Source organism: Hyperolius riggenbachi, chromosome 5, assembly GCF_040937935.1.
Source record: "Hyperolius riggenbachi isolate aHypRig1 chromosome 5, aHypRig1.pri, whole genome shotgun sequence".
Classification (NCBI taxonomy): domain Eukaryota; kingdom Metazoa; phylum Chordata; class Amphibia; order Anura; family Hyperoliidae; genus Hyperolius; species Hyperolius riggenbachi.
The window spans coordinates 307,587,498-307,610,807 of record NC_090650.1 but is presented as its reverse complement, the minus strand read 5'-3'; the positions used below and the strand labels follow the sequence as shown (position 1 = coordinate 307,610,807).

Below are 23,310 nucleotides of genomic sequence, written 5' to 3'. Positions count from 1 at the left end.
CTAAGTGCTGTAATCTGAGATTTAAAGCTCAGACTGGACATTGTCTACATGGGGTATGAATGTTCTCCCTGTTTGGAAATTAAACTTTCCTCCCATATCCCTAAGGTTTCAGACACACTATAAGCGCTTTTCTGAGCACTTTTTGGCCCTATGAGCTTTCTGAGAGCTTTTTAAAAAACGCTCCCATTGACTTACATTAAAATCGCAATCGCGCCTCTAACACTTTCAGCCATAGACCCTGAACAAGCATGGGCAGATCAGGTTTTTCTGACAATATTATCAGAACTGACAATGATTAGCTGCATGCTTGTTCCAGGTGTGTGATTCAGACACTACTGCAGCCAAATAGATGAGCAGAGCTGCCATGCAATTGGTATTGTTTAAAAGGAAACAAATATGTCAGACTCCATATCACTCTCATCTCAGGTTCACTGTAAGTCCTTCTGGGAGCCAGTCAATGACATGAATTGGTGAATGTGGTTGGTATACCGTGGGAGATGTCAGCAATATGATTATTATTAATAATAGTAATATAGTAGCAATGCTAGAAGACTAGAAGGATACTTTGAAATTATGAACACAACATTTACACGGAAATTCTCAAGTCTTTATTCTTTGGTGTAAAACATGTAATATGTTAATATAAATCAATTCATCTTTCATATACAATTATGTACATTACACAGATATATACAGAAAATATTCCGTCCCAGTTAACGTTGAAGATGACAACAAAGTCAATATATAAAAAAGTCTTTAGAATGAGGCATCCTGATTTGTCAACATGGTCAGGAAATTTTAGAGCATAGTTCACAACAGCAACATAGCACATATTAGATCTGGTTTTCAATGGCTATAAGCAACTTCATCTTTGAACAATATATTAATAAAAAAAAAGTCTACTGAAATAAAGTGCAATTACTGTTGTGCAGCCATGTAAGGCAAGTCTGGTTTATTCAAGGCCAAAGATCAGACGTCAGGTGGGGTTTAGTGGAAAATGGGATAATGAATGATAACCAGGGCTTCAGTTCTCAAGCATCCAAGTGCATCAAGTAAACAGATACAGTTTCTTCAAAGAAATAACAGGTCCTTGGTCCCATTATCTGAAAATACAGACAGCTTCTCCTCCTTAAGTTACTTCATCTGGTCCAGATGTAAAGTGATACAAATAAACACAAATATGGCACAGGGAAATAAATGACTGTGGATGCTACAAGTAGAGGGGATCCTGACCTAAGTTTATGAACCCCATCCATTGTCTCCTCCAGGCGGAGTGGAGTGGAAGCACATTGAACTAGTGGCACTTGGTAGGATGTTGCTCTTTTTTCAGGCCTATCTGGACTGGAACCATCGCTTGGTCTTTGTCCATTAAGAAGTAAATACCTTCCTCGTGAGTCTTGCTCCATCCTAAAAAGCTCATACTCAGTATGTGGAAGCCTTATTCCTAAAGCCACACAGCCATTGGTATGAGTAACATCTTGCTCAATACCAACTTTCCAGGATCCTTCTGGTCCACATTCGTTCCCACTGAAGACATTAAGAAGAGACGCTGTGGCATAATCCATGGGGGTCACCTTCATGTGGTTTACTGAAAAATGGAAAGAATGCATTTAGCTAATGTTTAAAAAAAATTCACTTACATAAGTAATGAATGTAATACAATATATTCAAAACACTATCATAGGCCCAGTGCACACCAAAAACCTCTAGCAGATCTGCAAAATGCTAGAGGTTTTTGAAGCAGATTTCAGAGCGATTCTAGGCATGTTTAGAGAGATTTTCTAAACATGCCTACCATTTTTTGGAGCGTTTTTGTGTAGCAGATTTCATATATTGTTACAGTAAAGCTGTTACTGAACAGCTACTGTAACAAAAACACCTGGAAACCCGCTCTGATGTAGCGTTTTTCAGAGCAGTTTGAGCTTTTCCTATACTTTAACATTGAAGCAGAAACGCCTCAGAAATCTAAAAAATGCTGCAGCCCCCAAGTTTGCGTTTGAGGAAAAAACGAGCTGCTCTGGTGTGCACCATCCCATTCACTTTCATTAGCCAAGCGTTTTTCCCCCTGCAAGCGTTTTAAATAACGCTCCAGAACCGCTCCGGTGTGCACCAGCCCTAACGTACTCCGCCTTTATGCTCTACATTTTAATGAAGTTGAAAGAAAAAATATATAACATTAGTAATACTAAAAAAGGAACATTTTTATGGTGTGTGGGACATTACACTCAGATCTTAGGAACAGTAAAGAGGTACAGATAAGGAGCTCATTGTACAGTATGGAAGAATTAAAAGATTTTCCTTTTTACTGAATATTTTTCCATTTGAATATATTTTTCCATTTGAATGGGTTTTGAACTGTAACCAAAGTGTAATATTAGACAAAAGGAGCATCAACAAGTACATGATGTAGTATTTAGATTTAGTTTATAGGAACTAGTTTTCTAACATCCATGTGATAAAAAGTAAATGATTCCTTAACCACTTGAGGACCCACCCTTTACCCCCCCTTAAGGACCAGCGCTGTTTTAGCTGATCTGTGCTGGGTGGGCTCTGCAGCCCCCAGCACAGATCAGGGTGCAGGCAGAGCGACCAGATCGCCCCCCTTTTTTCCCCACTAGGGGGATGATGTGCTGGGGGGGCCTGATCGCTCCTGCCTGCCGGGTGTTGCGGGGGGGGGGGGGCACCTCAAAGCCCCCCTCCGCGGCGAAATCCTCCCCCTCCCTCTCCTACCTGGCCCCCCCCTGGTGAACCGGGCTGCACAGGACGCTATCCGTCCTGTGCAGCCAGTGACAGGCTGTCCCCTGTCACATGGCGGCGATCCCCGGCCACTGATTGGCCGGGGATCGCCGATCTGCCTTACGGCGCTGCTGTGCAGCAGCGCCGTACAATGTAAACAAAGCGGATTATTTCCGCTTGTGTTTACATTTAGCCTGCAGCCCCCAGCACAGATCAGGGTGCACGCAGAGCGACCAGATCGCCCCCCTTTTTTCCCCCCTATGGGGATGATGTGCATGGGGGGTCTGATCGCTCCTGCCTGCAGGCATGTTGCGGGGGGGGGGGGGGGGGCACCTCAAAGCCCCCCTCCGCGGCGACATTCACCCCCCTCCCTCTCCTACCTCCCTTCCCCGGTGATCCGGGCTGCACAGGACGCTATCCGTCCTGTGCAGCCAGTGACAGGACGTCCCCTGTCACATGGCGGCGATCCCCGGCCGCTGATTGGCCGGGGATCGCCGATCTGCCTTACGCAGCTGCTGCGCAGCAGCGCCGTACAATGTAAACAAAGCGGATTATTTCCGCTTGTGTTTACATTTAGCCTGCGAGCCGCCATCGGCGGCCCGCAGGCTATTCACGGAGCCCCCCGCCGTGAATTGACAGGAAGCAGCCGCTCGCGCGAGCGGCTGCTTCCTGATTAATCAGCCTGCAGCTGGCGACGCAATACTGCGTCGCTGGTCCTGCGGCTGCCACTTTGCCGACACACGGTATAAGCGTGCGGTCGGCAAGTGGTTAAAGAGATACTGTAGGGGGGGGTCGGGGGAAAATGAGTTGAACTTACCTGCGGCTTCTAATGGTGCCCCGCAGGCATCCTTGCCCGTGCAGCCACTCACCGATGCTCCGGCCCCGCCTCCGGTTCACTTCTGGAATTTCAGACTTTAAAGTCTAAAAACCACTGCGATTGCGTTGCCGTGTCCTCACCCCCCCTGATATCACCAGGAGCGTACTGCGCAGGCGCAGACCATATTGGGCCTGTGCAGTACGCTCCTGGTGACATCAGCGGGAGCGAGGACACAGCAACGCAGGCGCAGTGGTTTTCAGACTTTAAAGTCTGAAATTCCAGAAGAGAACCAGAGGCGGGGCCGGAGCATTGGGGAGTGGCTGCGCGGGCACAGGATGTCTGTGGGGGACCATTAGAAGCCCCGGGTAACTTTAACTCATTTTCCCCCGACCCCCCTACAGTATCCCTTTAAACATTTCAACCATCTTCAGTGGGCAATACTGGCAAGAAAACCCTTTTAAAGTGTAAATTTACATGAAAAAAAAGTTCCTCCAGGACGCTTGTAAGCATAGCAAAGATGTCCTTAACATTACTCATTTCCATTCTTTGCTCTCTGCCTAAGCTTAGTTTAGCAACCTACACTGCAAAGTAAAATGGGGATACAAACATTTACGGTACATTGTTGATGTCCCATCCACCAATCAGTGCACTGTTGCCATAGCTGCATGTATGCAAAATTACATTTTTTAAATACATTTATAGTTGGCCACAGATTGAAAAGATCATTTTAGTGATATTAAATTATCCAGTTCAGCCTATCTGGACGAGCATGTTCGTCCAGATAGGCTGTGGTGCTGCAGCGGCACCGCGCGCGCTCCCGCCGCCTGCCATTAGCCCCCAGATCAGTGAATGGGAATATAGTTCCCATTCACCGAACTAAGTCCCCTGCAAAAAAAACTACGATCTCTGCAAAAAAAAAAAAAAAAAATCCCATCCTCTTTCTAGTTCCTGGATGTGAGATCGTTCGCATCCAGGACTTTTTTACACCCACATACATTTTTTTTATTAAACAATTACATTATTTTACATTTAAAATTAGCTGTTTCCCTCCCACACCAAAAATTACCCAAATACATTTTTTTTATAAAAAAAAAAAAAAATTACGATTAAAAAAAAAAAAACAACATAAATAGTTACCTAAGGGTCTGAACTTTTTAAATATGCATGTCAAGAGAGTATATTATTATATTTTTTTAAATTATAAGCTTGTAAATAGTGATGGACGCAAATTGCAAAAATGCACATTTATTTCTAAATAAAATATCTGCACCATAAATTGTGCTAGGGACATAATTTAAACAATGTAATAACCGGGACAAATGTGCAAATAAACTACATGAGTTTTAATTACGGTAGCATATATTAATTTCAAACTATAATGGCCAAAAACTGAGAAATAATGATTTTTTTTTCATTTCTTTCTTAACCTTCCTGTTAAAATGGATTTAGAAAAAAAAAATTCTTAGCATAATGTACGACCCAAAGAAAGCCTAATTAGTGGCGGAAAAAATGAGATATAGATCAATTCATTGTGATAAGTAGTGATAACGTTATTGGCGAATGAATGGGAGGTGAACGTTGCTCGGATGCATAAAGTTTTCGACACTGTGGGGCTGAACCGGTTAAACAATGTTTATATCAATGTACAGTAATACTATTTTTAAAGAAAGTGGAATAGATGCCTTTGGACAGACACATATCTGAATTGCTGCAGTGATATATAGTAAAATTATTTTGTCCTTCCCTATTGTCTCCAACCCACTACCCTCTAGATCAGGGCTTCCCAACCCTGTCCTCAAGGCCCACCAACAATGCATGTTTTGCAGAAAACCCCTAACCTTCACAGGTGAGGTAATTAGTGTCACAGCAGAGCTGATTAACTACCTCTTTGGATTTCCACAAAACATGCACTGTAGGTGGTACATGAGGACGGGGTTGCGAAGCCCTGCTCAAGATTATAAGTTGGCAAGGGCAGGGACCTTCTCCTAGTGTTTCTTATTCTGCTGTAATTGATTGTTTGAAAATGTTGGTGATGTCCCAACCCACACATCAATCATCTGTGTATGTGTACTTGTATTGCTCATGTCCTGTTAATACAGAGTTTTGAACTTCTCATGTATCTATGCTCACCACTATTTGTTTTGGGAGCCTAATCCTTGCTGCAACCTGCGGTCTTCGAGAAAGCAACAGCGAAGCAATTGTCAGACTGGGGGTCTCTGTGGTGCCATCCAGGACGGGTGATGTACAAACTTATGCTGTTTACTGCACTGCATGCATCGCATCATTAAAGTGGTATGGAAAGTAGCTGGTGCCCATGTGAATTTATCTTGAGTTTGCAACTATTTGTTTTGTACCATGTACAGTGCTACATAAGATGTTGGACCTATATAAATAAAAAATATTAATAATCCTCTGAGTTGACATTTTTACCACTGTTTAAAAATACTTGTTAAAATTGTTTTATAACCTTTAATTTTACAAAAATGATGATATTTACATAGAAATAAAGATGTCCCTCTTTGCGGGAGCCCACTATAGTGTAGTAAGTTAGTATTGTATAGTTGTGCGAGATTATACTCACAAGACTGGGTTAGGCAATCACTGTGCAGGCATGTGAGGAACTTGCCTGTCCTGATTCAGGTATAAAAAGTTGCTCTCCACAGAAAAAAATTGAGCAGGGATACCCTTCTACCAGGATGGATGATAACGTTATAGAAAGAAAACAGAGGTGCCAAGAAGTATAAAATAATGCTTTTAAAAGGCCCTAAAACTGGGGGGGGGGGGGGGGAGACTTGCCTCCCAGATAAGGCAGACAACGTCAGATTTATTGCCTTTTGAAACCATTAATTTATACTTGTTGCCTCAGATATTTACGTAGAGACCAGTCAACCATTATACACTATTTACCTTTGAAAACAAATTCTGTGCCACCCATGACTTTATCTGATGTCACCCCTCTGCTGTAGCGACCCTTCGCATAGATAGTGAAGCTGGGATGTTTGCAGATGGGATCTGAGTAGTGATAGTAATATCCTTCCCAGGTATGGTTTTTGTCATGAAAGATGAAGTGTCTGGTGAGGAACAGGACTTCGGGGCGGACTTCACAGCGCTGGCTCACCCATTCTCCATTTAGCCCAATAGTCAAATCAGCCTTGGGAGGTAAGATTGGAGGATGATTTTCATCTGACCGGAAGATTATTCTGCAAGCAATGCACGACTGGTCATGGTTCTGAAACAGAAGTATAAAGATATTATTAGATAAATAACACACTTGTGACAGTACACTTCAATTAGGGATGATCAATGGGATGCAAATATTTCTGAGTTCATGCAGGATTATGTAAAATGAAAATGGACCAATCATTTTAAACCTTGTGGGACTTGATTGGTCTAATCAGAGTGTTGGGACAAGGTCCTCCAGCACCCAAGGCTGAGACACCAAAGTGCATCCTTCCCATCCCAGCCGTCACACACTGATTGGTATTAGACTAAAGGCCCACTCGGATTTTTCGGAACAACGGGTCGTTTGAACGTGCCTTCATTCAGTCGTCTGCACGCCAAATCGGGCGTGTGTACAGACTGTCGTTCGGGTGATAAGACTGATTTTGAAGACAAGTCTTATCACCCGAACGACAGTCTGTACACACGCCCGATTTGGCGTGCGGACGACTGAACGACAGGACGTTAAAACGACCCGTCGTTCGGAAAAATCCAATGTGTGTATGGGCCTTTAGAGGCACCCCAGGGCTCCCAACACCTTAATCTCTAGTTATCTGGCTTGTTTCAAACACAATAGGGGAATGATAGCTGAGTGAGTTGTGCGCCCCCTTCTACACTGCGCCCTGAGGCTGGAGCCTCTCTGCCTCGGCCTGGCCCTGGGTCCAATTTCTTAGGCACCATATATACAAAAAAAGGAAATTAAAAAGAGTAAACGTAAGCAATGACCGCTTCCATGCACATGGATCCTTGTCTCCTACTCTGCAATCTTGCAGCACAATGTTTCCAAAAGTCTTTTGACTTGATAGAGACAAGTTCACTTGTATTGATTGGGGCTGTGTTGCTCTATAGGCAGCTTTGGTGCACAGCTTAATGCTAGGTACACATGTTGCGTTTTTGCAGTCTATAGATGCATTCGATTGATAATTTCCGTCATGTCAGATATTACTTTCGACTGTTTTACCGATTGATTTCTCATAGAAGTGAATGGAAATTGATAAGATAAGAAAATCGAGAGGAAAATCAAGCAGAAAAACGAATCGAAAATCGATTGAATGGGAAATTGACTGAAAAAACGCATCGTGTGTACCCAGCATTCCACATGATAGGTTATCAGTCAGCATGGATACTGGAGACAGAGCAATCATCCTCCTTCCAACTGCATGCAAATCTTGCTAAAGGTGGGGGTCTGTCTGGAGGGGAGCAGGCAGCTGAGGCTATAGGAGGTGGTGCAACAGGTGTTTTTATTTTACAAACCACTGGTTTTTGGTTTTGTTTAGTTTTTTTAACAAAGCTATTTTGTACATAAAAAAGTTAAAACAACAAAATAATGTAGATTAATGAAAACTGTGCCTGAATTGCTGATTTAAGAACATGAGGCGACATGAAAAAAGTGATTGTATTCCCAGACTTAGATGTCTGGTCATTCCGGTCATGATATTTCCATTTATTGCAATCACAAGAATTACAGTATGTTCGATCTATAAGGGCATGAACAGATCTAGCCTGGCATTCTGGTAGCACATGCCAACAGGGTATGAGAGGACTCTCAGAACTGAGCAGCCCTGCCATAACTACACCCTGATTGCAGTTCATACTTGACATTCTCTGAATTTGATCCACTCTAATAAAATATGATGATGGAGGCAGTTTATGAACATCAATATAAATGACTGTCCTTATTTTGCCTGGGTCCTGTTAGCATGAAAATATGACAGCTATATTGGCATGTAAATGTCACTGCTTGTCTCGGTTTAACATGCTTATTAAACCCTCTAACGTTTCCTCTAAAACCTCAAATACAAGGGATGATTTTGTGCTTATATAAAAGGCACTTCCTGAATATACACAACATGTTGCAGACATGCTGCTGGAATAATAATAATAATAACAATAATAATAATTTTTCCATAGACTTTCATTTCAGTTTGCAGCCATGCAGCCCGCTATGGCTTTCTAAAATTTCCATGATATTCAAACTTCACTTTTTTTTGGCAACCATGGCAACAGTTCTCCTTCCCTTTTTTAACCCGTAGCTATACATATCACCTCCAAATGCCCATATTATAATTTGCTGCATAGATTAGCATATCTTGCTCATCTCACTGGTGTATGCTGAGCTCTCACATCTGTATAGATGAAACATGCATTGTTGCATACTTTGGACTGCTCAAGTCCTTGCAGTATTGCATTTCCTATTAGGAAGATTCTGCATATGATTCACACACTATACGAACGTAAAAAACAAGGTAGGTATCTGAAAAAATGTCCTTGTAATGTGTAATGCAATGCTGGGTATTAGGCCAGACATTTTTTTAGTGCCCACTAATAATACAATCCTGATTACAATACTTTTCTTTGTAATGTAAGTGACTCTTACGTATCCATTTTACGCATAGATCGCCCAGCAAGTTCATGGTGAACCAGAACTCCCAGGCATGTGCAAGGGGCTGAAAGAGACCAAAACAGCCTTTTTACTAAAATGCTTTGCAAAACAGTCAGTATGCAAGTTGTATTAGTTTGGATCTGTAATATTAACAAGCTGACACATCATTGCATTCCAGCGGTTCTGGAGGTGTGTTTAGCTATCAGGGACAATAAGGAGATGGTTTGGATATTCAGCAGTGATGTATTGTGGGACACTCAGGCAGGGAACACACTAGGCAGAGCGTAAAAAAATGATTATACATTTATGCGTATAATGTTAGTCAATGGGCCGCATAAAAAAACAAATATGCGTTTTGTATGCATTTTAAAATATGTTTCGTTTTGTTGCATGTTTTTCAAAAACGCATCAAAATCGCACGTAATGAAAGTCAATGGTAACGCAATGTAATGCGTTTTGTATGCGTTTTTCGTGTGTTTTTAAAAAATAAACGATGTTTTCTGATGTATTTCCGCTTCCTGTTGACTTCCTAGCGATTTGCATAAAATGCAATAGAAAAACATGTATATGGGAACCGCAAACTCATTAAAACACCAGCAAAATGTTAGAAAAACGCATGTGCTGGGAAAAACCAGGGCTGTGGAGTCGGTACAAAAATCCACTGACTCCGACTCCTCAGTTTAGGATTCCACCGACTCCTCGACTTCGACTCCTCTAATTTGCATATTACAATCTTATTGATTGAAAGTATGTAACATGAAATTTGTCTCTTAACTGCCAACACTTAGGAATTTTAAAAGACAACTGAAGTGAGAACGATATGTAGACTGCCATATTTATTCCCTTTAGTCATAGACTAAAACTAGTCCTTGGTAAGAGTACTTGAAAAAGGTACAGACTGACTGGAACAAAGAACATCTGTCAGGCCCTAGGCAATGTAACTGTGGGTACATGTAAGAGTGATGTGCAGGTACTCTGCAGGGGAATGAGGCGATTCTTTCTCCATTACACATTCTTCATGTACAATCTGAACCAGGTTTATGGGTGATAGACAACACCTCTGTGTTCAATGTGCACAACATTCTCAGTGGATTCCCTGCAGCTCTGTGGGGAGTGCATATGTAGAGTATAGTACTACTGTGTAACAAAAATAAACCTGAGACAGATGAAATTAAAGTTTTATACATGCCTGGGGCTTCCTCCAGCCCCCTTCAGGCTAATCAGTCCCTTGCTGTCCTCCTCCGCCACCTGGATCTTCTGCTATGAGTCCAGGTACTTGAGCCAGTCTGGTGTAGTGCGCATACACACACTCCGCCGCCGGGAGCGTACTACACCTGCGCAGCACTATTGCACAGGTGCAGAATGCTCCTGGCTGTAGGAGCGGCACGTAGCCGCACTGCGCTGACTGGCTGAATTACCAGGACTCATAGCAGAAGATCCAGGTGGTGGAGGATGACAGCGAAAGACTGATTGGCCTGAAGGGGGCTGGAGGAAGCCCCAGGTATGTATAAAACTTTACTTTTCACCCGTTTAGGTACCCTTTAATTCGTAGTCACCAAACCAAATTTTAACAACATATCAAATTATTTGATTTCATGAGCAAAGGGAGTGCAAAAAATTGCATAAATCAGCATCAACGCAGAATTATTTCCATCTCATTGACCATCTCTATTAGTGACACAGCTACACATCAGGCTTTATTCTTACAGCATAGATGTTATTTAGTATATAGAAGAGATTTCTGTGTACACATCATATATACAGTCACAATCAGATATGTATATCTGACTTTAAAAATATGGGGACTGCTTTATTGAAGCAGCACAAGTAAATAATTTTGATTGGTTTATTTCATTTTTGTGGACTAAGCACATCTATTACTGTATATATAAATTATTTATGATGACTATTATGTAAGAAATAGAACATTTTATAATATTTTCTATTTTAATTACAGTTTCAGTTCATTAGGAGTCGGAGCATTTTTTCCCGACTCTGACTCCGGGCACCCAAAATTGCTCCGACTCAGACACCACGACCCCGACTCCAGAGCCCTGGGAAAAACGCAAACACACATAAAATGTACTACAAACGCAAAAACGTGCACAACAGAAAACGCGACCTTTCACACACTGACAAGTGTGCGCCCACCCTCAGAGCTCACGCCAACTTATTATTCAAAGTTATTCAAAGTATAGGCACTCAGCTTACTTCATAGATTTGGTATGATTGTACAATCCAGATTGTAATATTAGTGGGTACTTTAAGTGGAGTATTGCTTTAAACCATAATATTACTTTGTTAGTTTTTTTTTTTCTTTTCAGATTGCAGTAATTTCAGCTGCTTAGTGGTTGCACAGTCTGTACCAAGTAGCTTTGCCCTGACATATGCCTGCTAGGGCACTCTAGTGCTACAAATGCTAAGATTAAGGAAAAGGCTGTGTTTGATGTTGTATCAAAGCCCTGTTTGATCTTGATTAGAATATTGTGCTACTTTTCCACAAAGGGATGTTTGTCTGCCCAGATCCGTATCTGCACGAGGCTGTCATATGAATTGCTTCGGTTACAGCTATACACATTTCATTAAAGGTCTTTTATTGCTTGAAATGAGTTTATAGCTGCCTGTGTTCACAGTAATCCATTATTTATGAACAAAATATGTTTTATAACTCCTTAAAGTGTACCCGAGACGGATTAGATGTGTGTAAAGGGGACACAGAAACATGTTCCTATCTAAAGAACATGCTTCTGAGTCCCCTCTGTGCCACTGCCCTCCATGCCACGAATCTACCGACAGCCAGCTTGTCGGCAATCTAAGAGGGAAGGGCGTCCTCAGCAGGAGTGGCACTCCTGTGTAACATTTCTTCCCTGCCTCTCAGAGCCATCTCACTGGCTCTCCCCACCTCTTCAACACCTCCCTGGCCCTTCTCTTCCTCCAACCCCTGCCCCTTCTCTGGGGTCACAACCATTATTGTTTTCTTTTCTTTTTTTTTTTTTTTATACAAAATGAATTTTTCGCTTCAGGTCCCCTTTCATTCCTTTGTAAACTTCCAAAACTAAAACAAAACAATAAATGCATTTTAAGGATAACCTTAGTCATTTCCTAATGCCCAGTGCAGAGAAGGGAGGCGGTGCTGTGTATGGTTATGATGCATGGACTCGTACCCACTGCTGCTGAATTCAATACAGCACTCAGTAGGCAAAAATAAATACCATTATACGGTAGATTTGCTGAGGACTTGTAGGCTATGGAGCCCAAGATGACCAGTCTATCTGACTTTCCTCAAAATTATAAAAGTATAATGTCCCTTATCAAGAATTCTTCCTATTTTCGGTCAGCGTGTAATAGCAATTCCTGAAATATATGTCCTATGTTATGAATTTGCCGTGTTCCAAGTCAAGCTGTTGGCATGGAGATGTCAGTTCTTTGCACAATACAGTATGAACTGATGCACACAAAACCAGTTAAACAAGTCAACTCTGCATCTGTTGGCCAGCGGAGTTACAGCAGCTCAAAAAATGTCTGTGTGCAACTAGTGGAAAATTATGATTTTTTTGGCAGTACTTGATATATAAATGTCATTTTAATAAAAAAAAGTGCTAGGATTAAAGCGTTTGATCTTATATAATGAGAATATGGTACTTGTGTATTATCCCGTCTAGCAGGACAGCTCGTCCGTTAGACAGGCTTAAAAAGTCTGCACTGTGTTTCTTTAGCAGCTGATTCATCACAGATCAGCTGCTCTGTTTGTTCTGCACGCCTAATGACTTAACGAGCTGAAAGACGTTTGTGCTGGGTGAAAGGAGAGGGTGTCCCGTGAATTTCTATCACATCTTAATTAGCCACTTAGCTAGAAAGCAGTTCCTTTGACACGAAGGCTCTGAAGTCCGTCCTCCTCCCTCCTCTCAATGGGCTTCAGATGGCTTTTTGATCCTTTTTTTTCACACAAAACAAACGCCAAACCCCCCTCAAAGGACGGAGACATGAAAGCGCCCGGGTCGCCCCGCTGTCATGAGGAAAGCTGTGTTATTAGTCCCTCTAGCAGAACGGCTCGGGAGCAGCAGCTGATCTGTGGTGAATCAGCTGATCAGGTAACAGAGTGCAGACTTTTTCAGCCTGTCTAGCTGGTGCTCACACAATCCTTACTGGGCATATGTGTGTAATATTGTGAGTGTACAAAGAAGCATTTCATACTCTACTATAAGAAAACACATTTTGTCTCGAGCAGAGTATTACAGCAATCATTAACATTGAAAGATCTACATTTTTACCTTTACATTGACTCATGATTTATTGCTCTCCTTTCACCCAGCACAAACGTCTTTCAGCTCGTTAAGTCATTAGGCGTGCAGAACAAACAGAGCAGCTGATCTGTGATGAATCAGTTGCTAAAGAAACACAGTGCAGACTTTTTAAGCCTGTCTAACGGACGAGCTGTCCTGCTAGACGGGATAATACACAAGTACCGAGAATATTGTTGAGGATATCCTGTATTTGTAACAGACAATATCTAGACAGCTGGAGGAAGGGAAAAAAATCAAAGTGTCCTTTTCCGTTATTTACATACATGTTGAGGGAGAGGCAGGGCAGGTCAATGCTGTGAGCAAAAAGCAGCTCTTAAGCACCTGTGCTGTACACTAGTTAAAGAAAGTTACATTCTTGTATGTCTGTGTGAATCAGGGCCGGGCCGAGGCATAGGCTGGAGAGGCTCCAGCCTCAGGGCACAGTGTAGGAGGGGGCGCACAATTCATTCAGCTGTCATTCATAATTGTGTTTGAAGCAGAAAGAAATAAGAAAAGGGCATACATGGCAGTGACTGCAAGCCATATAACTAGATATTAAGGTGTTGGGAGGTTGTGGGCCCTGTGGCGCCTCTTAGTCTAATAGCAATCAGTGTGTGACGGCTGGGGTGGCAGGGATGGAGGGGCGCACTTTGGTGTCTCAGCCTTGGGTGCTGGAGGACCTGGTCCCGGCTCTGGTGTGAATGATCAGTTTGATTAGGTGACACATTTGAAAAGCCCTAATCTGCAATAATTATAAATAAGTACAGTTATAATGCACATGCACACCTCCTAATTTACTCAGACCAGAAAGAGAAACATTTTTTGATGTAAACATATTTGGGCATATTTGGGGGGGGCGGCAGCAGCGGCAGCTCCACAGATTGTGATCGGTTTCAGGCTGAAATCGATTCACAATCTGTTTGCAGTAAAGGTGGCCATACAATCCCTCTCTGATCAGATTCGATCAGAGAGGGATCTATCTGTTGGTCGAATCTGATGGCAAATCGACCAGTGTATGGCCACCTTTAGACTGTTCCTGTTTACACCTCTCTGACACTGCAGCTGACCTTGGCAGGTTTTGGTGCTCCATACCAGTTCTAATATATAGAGCGCTTTAGGGGGCCCAATGTAAAGCTTGCACTGGGGCCTAGAGCTCCTAAGCTACACTACTCCATATTTCTATCACATTTCCAGTCACTACATCACATGCTATCCAATATAATACTATAAAGGAGACGCTTTAATAGGTGGAGCACCACAATGAGGGACAAAAATGAGGGAGGTCTATGAACGGGTTTGTTTCATTTCTGCTCATAGGCTCTGTGAGATGATGAAGCTCGTGCCCAGATAAAGCACCAGTAAGTCAAAGTATGTAGTATTTTATTTTGCATTTATCTTAATTATTTACTGGATTTACTACTATAAATCGGTTGTTTTTTTTCAGGAAAACATTACATTTTGCAAATCAAAATATACTTGTCTACAGCTTCGGTTCCACTGATAAGCTTTGTAAGTACAGGGAAGTTTCATTTTCTGCAGTATATTGAGGATAATATGGTCCTCTGAGGAACCAATGTTTTAGCTGCAAAATGTGTGTCAGGCATTTATAATGATTTATAGAGACCGATAACGGGCTATATATTAAAGGGAATCTGAATTGAAAATAAACGTATGAAATAATGCATTGTATGTGTAGTATAGCTAAGAAATAGAACATTAGTAGCAAAGGCACACGTCTCATATTGTTTCCAGTATAGGAAGAGTTAAGAAACTTCAGTTATCTATGCAAAAGAGCTTAGAGCTAATGCTGGGAATACACAGTTCATTGCTGAGCCAGATAAATGGCTCGATAGATAATTTCCGACATGTCTGATCTCCCGCTCGATCGTTCCGCCGCTCGATTTGTGATAGAAGTGAATGTAAAAAGATAAGAAAACGAGCGGAAGCTAAGAGAATCGACTGCAGAATCGAGCAGCAGAAACAAACCATGTATTTCCTGCATTAGCTCTACGACCCAACTTGGGTCAGAGACAGTCCTATTTTCTGAAGCACTTATACATCAAAGAAATCTTTCAGAGAGATTTAGATAAGGTTTTACTGCAGGGGAGTTCAAAGGGTCATCAGCTTTGCTCTGTTTCATTGTTTAAAATACAGAGTGCAGTGTGCAAACTGCAAATATTAGAGAATGATGTTATAAGAAAACGCTATATAACTGAAAATAAAAATATGAGACTCTTTTCTTTGCTACTAATGTTCTATTATATCATTTTTTTTCCGCTTCAGTGTCACTTTAAATTGTATCTCGTATACCAAGTACATTTTCAATAAGTTTTCAACACTTTCAGTTCAACATTTTATGACATTTTCTAGTGGTGGGACATTTATTTTTACATTTATGTACTGAGGGGTAATGATTGTGGGTGCTTAAAGTGACAGCATAAATTAATGAGTCACCCGTCTCCAAGTCTGCAGACTTTGCTCTTGCTATGTCAGAGATTCCTCCTCCTACAGCTGTGGCTGGATGGTGTAATGCCTCTGCCTCTGACACAGGAGACTGGGGTTCGAATCTCAGCTCTTCCTGTTCAGTAAGCCAGCACCTATTCAGTAGGAGACCTTAGGCAAGTCTCCATAACACTGCTACTGCCTATAGAATGCGTCCTAGTGGCTGCAGCTCTGGCGCTTTGAGTCCGCCAGGATAAAAGCGCGATACAAGTGTTCTTTGCTTTGCTTAAAGTGGCACTTTCTTCATCAGACGGAGGTACAAATAGAGCACCCAAACCAAAAATGTTTATTTGTACTGTCTGTGAAGGTTCTCACCTATCCAGAACATTGTATAGCTAATGGGAAAAAATAGGTACTGTAGATTCAACTGAACATATTTTTGTGTTCTAGATAGAAGATTCACTAGTTTAAGGGACTTCTTCAGTTCACATAAGGTGAAAGAATGAACCAGATAGTTATATGTAGATAACTCACTCACTCCAGGCAACCAAGAATTTACCCTAAGGGCCCTTTTACACTTAAAGGGAACCTAAACAAGCATGCAGATCAGGTGCTCTGACTGAAGTCAGACTGGATTAGCTGCATGCTTGTTTCAGGTGTGTGATTCAGCCACTACTACAGCTAAAGAGATCAGCAGGGCTGCCAGGCAACTGGTATTATTTAAAATGAAAAAGCCATATCCCTCTCAGTTTAAGTTCCCTTTAATAAGTGCTCTCAGTTAAAATTGAAAGAAAAGTGATTTTCAAAGTAATGTCCATGTTTTCCTATGGCTCATTCCAAATGACTGCGTTTTAACTGAAATCTTTTTTTTACAATGCACTGCTATGGAAAACGCATACCAACGCGTACTAACACAACAACGTATTAAGTGTAAAAGGGCCCTAATTCAAATTTCATAGGTTGCTGATATCACAAAAAAATGTAACAAACACAATAGGTAAATACAACAAGTATCCACAAAAAAAGTTAAGCTTCCCCTTTAAGATGTCATTGCCAATATGAGTAATACTTGTAATTGTTTGAAGTTCTTCTATACGGTAAGTCATTCCTGAAGCAGATCAGACTTCCTGTTACTTGCCGTCTCCATTCATGGTGATAGACAAGTCTGGCAAATACAGGTGGTGTGTGCGGCTGCCAGAGCTTCCCCTGGATACCCCTTTGTGTTGTGTAAGACTGCCATAGATGATGCGTTACCATTAACAGTTGTGAAACCTCTTGCAGAACGCACTTGCAGCTTTCTCATTCTTTCCTTGACATATACGTCAGATAGACTGCTCTCATTGTATTGATTGCTATATATTCACTCAGGTCCTGTCCATTAAAGTAAGGATCAAGCAGTGCTCACGTAGCTGTTTGACTTTCCCATATTTGAGTGCTGGTTTTAGGGGGTAGATAAATCTGATATATGTAATGTACGTGTAATAGCAAAGTAGACAGAAATAAGGTATTTCCAAAAGCATAATAACTGTAGTAACCAAAATCCAATTGTGATATAATACTACTTATAGAGTTATTATAGGGTAGATGGAAGCTGCACAGAAATAACTTCTACTTTTAAAGGAACCTCCTCATGCTCAAATTATTTATGTACTTAAAATGAGGGTGTATTTCCTCCAGTCCTGCAACTCCCCCCCCCCCCATACCCTTATATTCACCTCCAAAGGTACTCACCCTTGAGTGACGTGCTCCCAATCCAGGGGCCGACAGACTTTAGAGCTCTAAAATCTTTGGCTCCATCTGACACTGCCCTAACTCCTCCTGTCACTCTGCACTACATTGCCACTACTACAGAACATGCCACTTGATATATTGGCCCATATGTAAGTCACTTTTTCTCCTGAATTTTCTCATAGGTGCCTTTTAAGCCACCAGCAAGCAAGAAAATAATCAAAATTAAATTGATAGTACTTTTTCACCAACTTTTGTGTACTTTTTCAATTGTAAAATGCTGAAAAGTTAGTTTAACCACTTAACGACGGCCTAACGCAGGTCGCAGTGGTGTTTCCATGGTTCGAGCGGCCGTTCCATGTCAGTTCACGAAGGGTGTCTCCGTGAAGGCTAATTCCAAACACGCGGGGAAGAAATCCCCGGTGTTTACAGCTTATGGCGCTGCTGTCGCATCAGCGCCATAAAGGAGATCAGCGATCCCCGGCCTCTGGTTGGCCGGGAGTCACCGGCATCTGATAGGCTGAAGCCTATCAGAGGCGGTACAGGAAGTCCTGTACTGCCCGTAGAGAGAAGGGGAGGGAGGGAAAGGGAGGGAGGGCTGAATAGCGCTGCGGAGGGGGGCTTTGAGGAGCCCCCCCCCACACGGCACAAGTAGCCTGCGGCGATCAGACCCCCCCAGCAGGACATCCCCCTAGTGGGGAAAAAGGGGGGGGGGGGGGAAGTCTGATCGCCCTGCAGCAAACACGATCTGTGCTGGGAGCTGAAGAGCCCACCCAGCATAGCGCAGGGAAAAATCCCCTGGTCCTCAAGTGGTTAAAGAGAAGATGAAAATGATCTCCTAGGAGAAAACTAATTGCATATGGGCCTTTCTATGTGTGTCAGTGAAAAAGAGAGGGAATGAATGTTGCTGGGCCTTCCCTTATTTGTAGTTACACCTGTTTGTAATTCTATTGCAAAAAAACACACGAGATTAGAAGCACTGTGTAAGGATGATACATCCTAGAAGGTATCGCATTTTATGACAGTGCATTGATCTGCACACTGACATGTTCTTAAAGTGTACCCAGGGTGACATGGGACATAAACATGTGTATGTACAGTGCCAAACAAGTATGCAATATTTAGACTGTGTCCTTTTCTTTTAAAAAGGACATGTTACTTCAGGCATGCAAGTAACAGTTTCTCTCTCCAAACTTGTCGGATTATAGCAACCCACATGGATAAGGAATTACAGTCATAAAACCTTTTCCGGCAGAAAAGAACTTCTGACTGCAGGAGAAAGATAAAAAAGCTCAATAGTTCATGTATTTTAGTTCTGGGATACTTTATAGACTTCCATTGAGCAGAGGCAATAAAACATTTAATCTACTTTGTAAATGTTTAAACATAACAAAACCATGGGGTATCTAAAAAAGCCATTTTTAGGAGTAGGATGATAGGAACAATTGTTTATCTCATCAGTTTTATTTCACCTCGGGTTCACATGTACAACTTTTCCAGTTTTCCACTATAATTGTGGCCGGCCTGAAGTCAGGAGGCCTGGCACATGTTTATGAGTAAAGTGGAAACAAAACAAATGAGTAGGACTGCAGGAAAACCCCCGATTTTTTTCCCTTTTTATATCAGAAATCCCCTTCATTTACATATGGAGGTCAACAGTTAACCTCTAGATTTTGTAACCTGAAATGAAACATATAAGGAATTCGTATGAAGTCATAGACAACATCTGTGCCTTTCAACTTAGAAAGTGAGATGTAAAAGGCTCCAACAAATAATTTACATCCTGTTCCAACTTGCAGGGAGCATATGATCATTGGGATGTAGGGAACAGAATTCCTCTAACAGCCTTGCTGGGATCAAACACAATCTCATTTATTTTCAGAGCATAGAGGACAGGTCTCTGCAATTACTGGAATTTTGATCTATATATAAAGTATAATCTAATACAGATATATAGTTACATGGCATGTGAAATTAAAGCAGTGTCACAGATAATCACGATACGTCCACTGGCCTCAGGCACGAATGCACGAAACTGAATATTGCTTCATTCATATGACTTCAAATTAAACTGTGCTGAGAAGAAAGATGAAAGAGAATGCTAGGGATGAAAAGAAATCACCAACAGGTACATTAAAGTGTGGCTATTTTTCTTTACTGGGAATCACCTAACCTAGGGTGCTGAATTTGTACATGCCAACCACCCCACCACCACCAGTCCTCACTGATGTATCCTGTACAGAGTAATGCAGGAATTTTATTAAATATTAAAGAGACTCTGTAACTTTAAAAAGATCCCCTGGGGGGTACTCACCTCGGGTGGGGGAAGCCTCCGGATCCTAATGAGGCTTCCCACGCCATCCTTCGTCCCACGGGGTCTCGCTGTAGCCCTCTGAACAGCCGGCGACAGGCCCGACTGTAATTTCAATATTTACCTTTGCTGGCTCCAGCGGGGGCGCTGTGGCTGCATTCGGCTCGGAAATAGACGGAAATACCCGATCTCCGTCGGGTCCGCTCTACTGCGCAGGCGCCGGAGACTTGCGCCTGCGCAGTAGAGCAGACCCGACGGCGATCGGGTATTTCCGCCTACTTCGGAGCCGACAGCCGTCAGAGCGCCTGCGCAGGAGCCAGGAAGGTAAATATTACGTCACGGCTGTACGGAGGGCTGCAGCAAGACCCCTGAGGGACACAGGACGGCGTGGGAAGCCTCATTAGGATCGGGAGGCTTCCCCCACCCGAGGTGAGTACCCCCCAGGGGACGTTTTGCCGTTACAGTTCCTCTTTAAAGGACAAGTGAGAGGCATATGGAGGCTGCCATATTTATTTCCTATTAAACAATACAAGTTGGCTGGCAGTGCCGCTGATCACTTTGGTTGCAGTTGTGTCTGAATAACACAACTGAAACACGCATACAGCTAATCTAGTCAGACTTCAGTCAGAAACATCTGATCTCAGTGGCGTAGCTAAGGAGCTGTGGGCCCCGATGCAAGTTTTACAATGGGGCCCCCCAAGCACTCTATACATAACAATTGATATGGCACACCAAAACCTGCCAATGGCAACTACAGTGTCAGAGGTGCAAGAAGGGGATGGGGAACAGATTGTTAGTGATTACCACTATTCAAAGTATCTATAGAAGTGATTATTATGAGCACAGGACCAATAGAAAGCTTATTCTGTAGTTGAGGGAGGGCCCTTCGGGGCCCCTCTGGCCCAAGGGCCCCGATGCGGTCGCTACCTCTGCACCCCCTATTGCTACGCCCCTGTCTGATCTGCTGCATGCTAGTTCAGGGTCTATGGCTAAAAGTATTAGAGGCAGAGGATCAGCAGAACAGCCAGGCATTGAGCATTGTTTAAAAGGAAATAAGTATGTCAGCCTCCATATCCCTCTCAGTTCAGATGTGCTTTAATGTATGTGCAAGACACCCTTGGAATCTGGTAAATATTTAAGGACAGTAAACCAAATTATGGTAGTTGGTCAAAGCAATGATCGCTACTGTAAGAGAGTAGACTGCCCCTAAAAAACAGGCAATCTTAAAGGGGCAATCTGTTTTTAAAAAAATTCCAATCTGTTAGCATGTCTCCACTTCTTTCTAAATGGGAACCTCTATGTACAGCAGACGTTTTGAAAAAAAAAGTAATGCAAAGGCACAAGAAATTACTTATTCATCTGTATCATCATCATCATCATCTGTAACCAAAAGTAATAAATACCATATATTCCGGCGTATAAGACAACTGGGCGTATAAGACGACGCCCCAACTTTTCCAGTTAAAGTATACTGTAGAGTTTGGAATATACTCGCCGTATAAGTCTACCCCTCTTCCAACACATACCAAATAAAAATGAAAAAAAAAAACATCATATACTGGTGCTATGTATAAACAGATACTGGTGCTGTACTGTACCCAGTATATAACAGTATATAGGCGATTGACTGGTTGGATTGGTCAACTCTCCCTTTCTCCCTGTTTATCAGAGCGGTATGGAAGAATAGATTGAGCTGTGCCCATAAAAAAACTCTCTTTCACCCATCTGGCCCGCCCTTGTATCCTATATACCTCATCCTCTGCCTCTCAGATCTCACACATGTGGGCCTGTGCCACTTCACTACAGTCCTCAGCAGCGAGATCTGAGAGTTGGTAAAAGAATATTGCATATCACCCGACATCAATGACACCCGGCGTATAAGACGACCCTGACTTTTCAGATGATTTTCAAGGGTTAAAAAGTAGTCTTATATGCCAGAATGTACAGTAATAGTGGGAAGTGTGGAACAGCAATCCTCTGATTCTATCTGACTATCCGCCACCTTTTTCTAAACAATATCATGTTTATCGGCTATATCCGGCACCCTTTTCTAAATAAAATCAAGTTTATTGGCTATATTCGGAGTCCTTTTATAACCAAAATCATGATTATTGACTACATCTGGTCACCCTTTTTTCCAGGCGCACTTTTTAAATGTATGGCATTTTTTACCATTCATAGCCAGGAGGTGGAGCTCAGAGACTAGGGCCTGAGTTAATTAGCTTCTGTGAAATGAACTAATACTGGTTCTGTGAAATGAACTAATACTGGAGTGGTGTGTGGGGGATTTGTTCAGCTGACCCTTTCCAATCCAATTTTTGTATCACCCTCGTCCCCCACAGCACTTAATTTTTTCTGTTGTGCAGGAGAGACATGAGTGATCTGGTGAGGTCTGCAGTGGCGGGGATCTGGAGGGTCTCTATCTACCTCATCACACTAAAGCAGGAGGCGACCTGGCATCAGGGGGAGGGCCAGCGCCAGCTTGCATGCTATAGCCCCTCCTCATTGCACACGTGCCAGCGTAATTGCAAAATAACACAGTGGGTGGTGCCGGAGGGGATCAACATATCAGAATTTGTCCAACACTTTTATTCACATAGGTGACACAATGCCAGACTAGATCGGCTATGGCACCTGTGGGGACAAACCCTAATGGGCCAATTTAATATTTAAATTATGTGCCACTGCAACAGAGGATGAGGCCTGCAGTGATAAGTCAGACACTTTTATCTAAAGGGACAGATTTTATTTGTCAACAGCAACACCAAGCAGCAGCCATTTTTCCTATGTCGGACCTATGCTGAAGAGGGCCAATGTCTGACTGGGATTGAAAAGGGTTAATTAATATTTTGTCTTGAATTAGATACATATTTAACACATAGAGCCCTACTCAATTACCTTTTCCCCCAGGAGATATTTTCACAACTAATAAATAAAGTATATTTTACACCCCCAACAAGCAAGGAACTATAAACTATATAACTTTCAAATTACTTTACTTTTTAGTACTTTTTTTTATCACAGCAGTAATTTTGTAGCTAAGATGAAAAATGATCTCCTGGTAGAAAACTCAGGAGAAAGTTAATGGAATAGGGCAATGGTGTCTTGTCAACTTAGTGAGATGATTGTGTCCTGTATTTTTTATACAGTAACAATAGCAAAACAAATATTAAATACATGTAAAAAAACATTAAACTGTTAAAACATAATTTGGAGTGAAGCTGACTGGATGTCAGCATAGTTTGCATGTAGAGATCCCAGGTCACAATGTGAGCATAAAGCACACAGAAAATCCTGCCCTGATTTACATTAATGCTTATTTCAGACCTGGCTTCAACAAGATAACTTATGAAGCTCTTATTTTATAAATTTCAAAACTAAAATTAATACG

At 42.1% G+C, this 23,310-nt stretch overlaps 1 protein-coding gene across 1 annotated transcript in view; it reads right to left on the bottom strand.

The window, feature by feature from the left end:
- Positions 1-598: 598 nt before the first annotated feature.
- Positions 599-23,310, bottom strand: part of APCDD1 (APC down-regulated 1) — a 70,328-nt gene continuing 47,616 nt past the window's right edge. Inside the window, exons 4-5 of the mRNA XM_068237166.1 lie at positions 6,461-6,782; positions 599-1,588 (exon numbers count right to left, since the gene is read on the bottom strand). Coding sequence (XP_068093267.1) covers positions 1,140-1,588; positions 6,461-6,782 — 771 coding nt within the window. The 3' untranslated portion in view covers positions 599-1,139. The remainder of the gene's footprint in view (positions 1,589-6,460; positions 6,783-23,310) is intronic.